The 3,839-nt window shown below is 35.1% G+C and overlaps 1 protein-coding gene across 1 annotated transcript; it reads left to right on the forward strand.

The window, feature by feature from the left end:
* Positions 1-862: 862 nt before the first annotated feature.
* Positions 863-1,683, forward strand: LOC131146327 (mini zinc finger protein 3-like). The gene has a single exon (XM_058095871.1). The coding sequence runs from the start codon at positions 1,134-1,136 to the stop codon at positions 1,425-1,427; it is 294 nt and encodes a 97-aa protein (XP_057951854.1). The 5' UTR covers positions 863-1,133; the 3' UTR covers positions 1,428-1,683.
* Positions 1,684-3,839: the final 2,156 nt, after the last annotated feature.

The following is a 3,839-nucleotide window of genomic DNA, read 5'->3' on the forward strand; positions in this document are numbered from 1 at the left end:
AAATGATAATAGCTTGGTCTTTGTGAGTTAATCATTAAAAAAAGGAGAGTGATCTATTAAGACTAGAAAGGATTTTTTGTTTGGCTTATACGACCAAACTTGTCCCACTTACTCATACAGTCATCTAATAAAGTCAAAACGACAACGAATGAACATGGCATGGCTCTTCTCTTAATTAATTAATTAATTAATGATAGAGATATTCTTTTATGTACGGAAAGATAGAATAAATTTCATTTGAAATATCACTTCAATTGACAAATGTTAGGTCTTTTGATCATTTGTAGAACTATTGAATATACAATTACTATGTTTGTATGCTCACACATTTAATTATAATGCACAACACTACCAAATCCGATGATTTAGTCTTTTAAAGAGTAACGAACAAGCTCATTTTTGTGCACTAACCATTTATAGAAGGAGAGAGAGAAAATATGAAATCAATTGAGAATATGAAGAATTTTTTGACTTATTGGATGAGAGCTTGCCGCACTTACTCCCACAAGTTGTCTAATAGAGTCAAAATTATGACCGTTAAGCACGGGCATCAGCTCATCTCTTAACAAATTAATGACAGAGATAACCTTTTTATGTATGGGTAGATAGCATAAGTTTCCTAGAGAATATTCTAATGATTAGAGTTTGAAACTTTCATGTTGAGGTTTAATTTAGTGGAAGGAGGAGAGAGGGAATGAGATAGGAGATGGAGTATAAGGGCCTTCATTGGACCCAGGGGGGAGGGGAAGGACATGATAGAATAATTGCCACTGTATGCCATGATGTGGCTACCAAATTGGATGGGGCAAACATGTCTAGCGACCAATCTCAAATATTTGCCCTAGTGAAAGAATGATAATACAAGGCTCTTTATCCCTATAAAATTTCAATAAAATTGGTAGTGGATTTGTCAATGAGGCATATAAATATTCATGCTAGGATTAGGGTTAGACATCAACTAACGCTAGCTAGCTACCTACCTAGCTACCCTCCTCTCTTTCCATTTTCTTTTCATTCCTAGCACACTCATGAGCTCAGTGCTATTTCCCTAGCCTTCCCTTACTAAACTTTTCAACAGTTCAAAAGCACTCTACAAGAATAAGAGCAGAAGTGCCAGCTAGGGTTCGCAAACCATGAAGAAGCAGCGGGTGGTGGTGAAAAGGGGTGTCGGATCCGGGAGGGAATCAAGTAATACATCATCATCGTCCACGGCGAGGAGCATCCGATATGTGGAGTGCCAGAAAAATCATGCGGCGAATATCGGAGGATATGCAGTGGACGGGTGCCGTGAATTCATGGCCAGTGGGGCGGAAGGCACAACCAGTGCTCTTACATGCGCTGCTTGTGGCTGCCACAGAAATTTTCACAGAAGAGAAGTTGAAGCTGAGGTAGTTTGTGATTATTCCCCAAATTACAATGGTCAGTAGTTTGAAACAAATATATGTATGTATAAATATATGGATCAGGGTCATATATAGGAAAGGAGAAAAAAAGAAGGGGGGGAGGGGGTTGAGGTTCTGCGTTTGTGGTGGTGATGTTGTTATACAGGTGTGATGGTTGATTACTTCTTGTGCTGCTTCCTGGTTTTATGTCATCTTTATTTTCATTTTATGGGCGATATCATGAGAGTTAAGTATTGTATTCTTCAGAAAGGATAAATGATTTCTATTTTTGTTCTTTTTTTCCCCCTTTGTCTCATTTCAAATTCTTTCTTTCTTCATTATCGATCTAAGGTAAACTACACCTTTCAATATATACATACATATATATATATATATATATAAACACACAATACATACAAGTTAAATTATTTTATCTTAGTGCAAGTGGATTTTGGTGTTGGGAGAAGATGACTTGAAGATTCTAAGTTTGCAGGAACAAGAATGGGAAAGACAGGCATGTATCAGTTTCTATAATATAGGCTTCTAAATTTATGATTGCAAATATATATATATATATATATATATATATGTATATATATTTATTTATAATCCTCGAATAGACACATAAACTGATTTCAAAGCCTATAAATTTTCCTATTGATCCCTAATTTCTTGGTAGATATAGCTGATATTCATATATTTATGAGTATATACTTCGATTATGTTTAATGTCGACATGATAATTCATACTGTCGTATTTGGTCTTTCAATGACTGGAATTAATGGGAATTAAGCAATGAGAGGAAAAGACAGACCACCTTGAAGCCAAGCTATGATTCAAATGAATGTATTGGTCATTTCAGTTATGTATATTTATGGTTATCTCTTGAAAATCTAAGAGAAGTTTATGTAAGTGTTATTCTCTTGACGTCCAGCTGAAAGTATTCTTCCTGCAGACTAACTGTTTCCGATAAACTGGAAGAAAAGATATTGAAACTTTCCCATCATCAAACCCAACCCGACGAAGATTAGAAACAATTGACAATGCTAGGCAAGCACCGTCAAGTCTATATTTTCATTTTCCTGGGATCCAAACAAGAGACAACATAAATTTTCAAACTTCATTCTTTTTCTTCTCCCATGTTCTCTCGGGTTATTTCCCAATGAAGGCAGTTTTTATTTTTCTTTTTAATTTATTTGATCAGCGAAGACAGTTTAATTCAGCTTAATTTTGCTTTTCTAATTTGGAATGTGAACATCACAGGCCCACACATCTAATCAGGTTTTTACTTTCCACACTTTCAAACTTCTTTAATCCAGAGATTTTATAATGTTTGAGGAGTGGCCATTGTCCCTTTTGGACTGATAGGGTACTTCATTGGGAGAGAGTAAAGGAAGGCAAAGAAGATTTAAAATATGCATGTATGTTTTTAAACAATACCAAGTGGAAATTGAACTTTATTTCCTGTTCCCTCAGTATATGCTGCTGATCTGTATCTCTTTAATGGTGGAATATTTCATACTGATCATGAAAAGGTTGAAATGAGAGAAATCAATAAATAAATAAAACCGGTTGGCTTGCTGCCTTCTGAAGGAAGAAATCAGTTGGCCAGATATACACACGCTGTTCGTATATGTGCCAAAAATGACAACTAGTTTGCAGCCACCATTGTCTGCCTTTAATTTGCTGCTGTTTACTTGTCCTCGTGAAGGTAAATCAGAGAGAGAGAGAGACCATTGTCTGCCTTTAATTTGCTGCTGTTTACTTGTCCTCATGAAGGTAAATCAGAGAGAGAGAGAGAGAGAGAGAGAGAGAGAGAGAGAGAGAGAGAGAGAGAGAGAGAGAGAGAGAGAGAGAGATGATTTCTTTTGGGTCCATGACCTAATAGCTTAAACTTTTAAATAAAGTGGTAATCTAACATAGTATCAGAGTTGAATTATTAGGAGGTCTTGAGTTCTAATCTTGTTGCCCGCAATTTAAAAAAAAAATATTGCATTCCTTATTATGAGTGCTATTTATCATGTCATTATCTCTCCAAAACTTGATATGCATTATTGGCTCACGACCTAACAGTTTAAGCTTTTAGGTAAAATGGTAATCTAACATCTTTTTTATCTACAAACATACAACTCCAGAATTCTTTGGCCATCTCCTCTTCAAAATTCTGTATATGGATTCAATAAAACAATTGTACACAATTATTTAAAAAATTGGGATTCAAAAGCATGATCAACATGGTTAGAAAATTATAAATGAAATCCTTCAAAGCATGCCAAATCACGCCCTCTTTAAAATAAATTTACCCCCACCAAGCATGTGCAAATGAATTTTATAATGAATCATTTTTAGAATGTGACCAAGTCCAATCGATGCATATTTTTTTTCCTTATTTTTGCGCAGGTATAGTAATAATATTAGCATAACAAGACGAAAGTACAGATGCAAAACAGTTCAAG

Source organism: Malania oleifera, chromosome 13, assembly GCF_029873635.1.
Source record: "Malania oleifera isolate guangnan ecotype guangnan chromosome 13, ASM2987363v1, whole genome shotgun sequence".
Classification (NCBI taxonomy): Eukaryota; Viridiplantae; Streptophyta; class Magnoliopsida; order Santalales; family Ximeniaceae; genus Malania; species Malania oleifera.

Excerpts from the sequence above, each read along its gene's own strand:
- LOC131146327 (XM_058095871.1), top strand. The coding sequence starts at position 1,134 with ATGAAGAAGCAGCGGGTGGTGGTGAAAAGGGGTGTCGGATCCGGGAGG.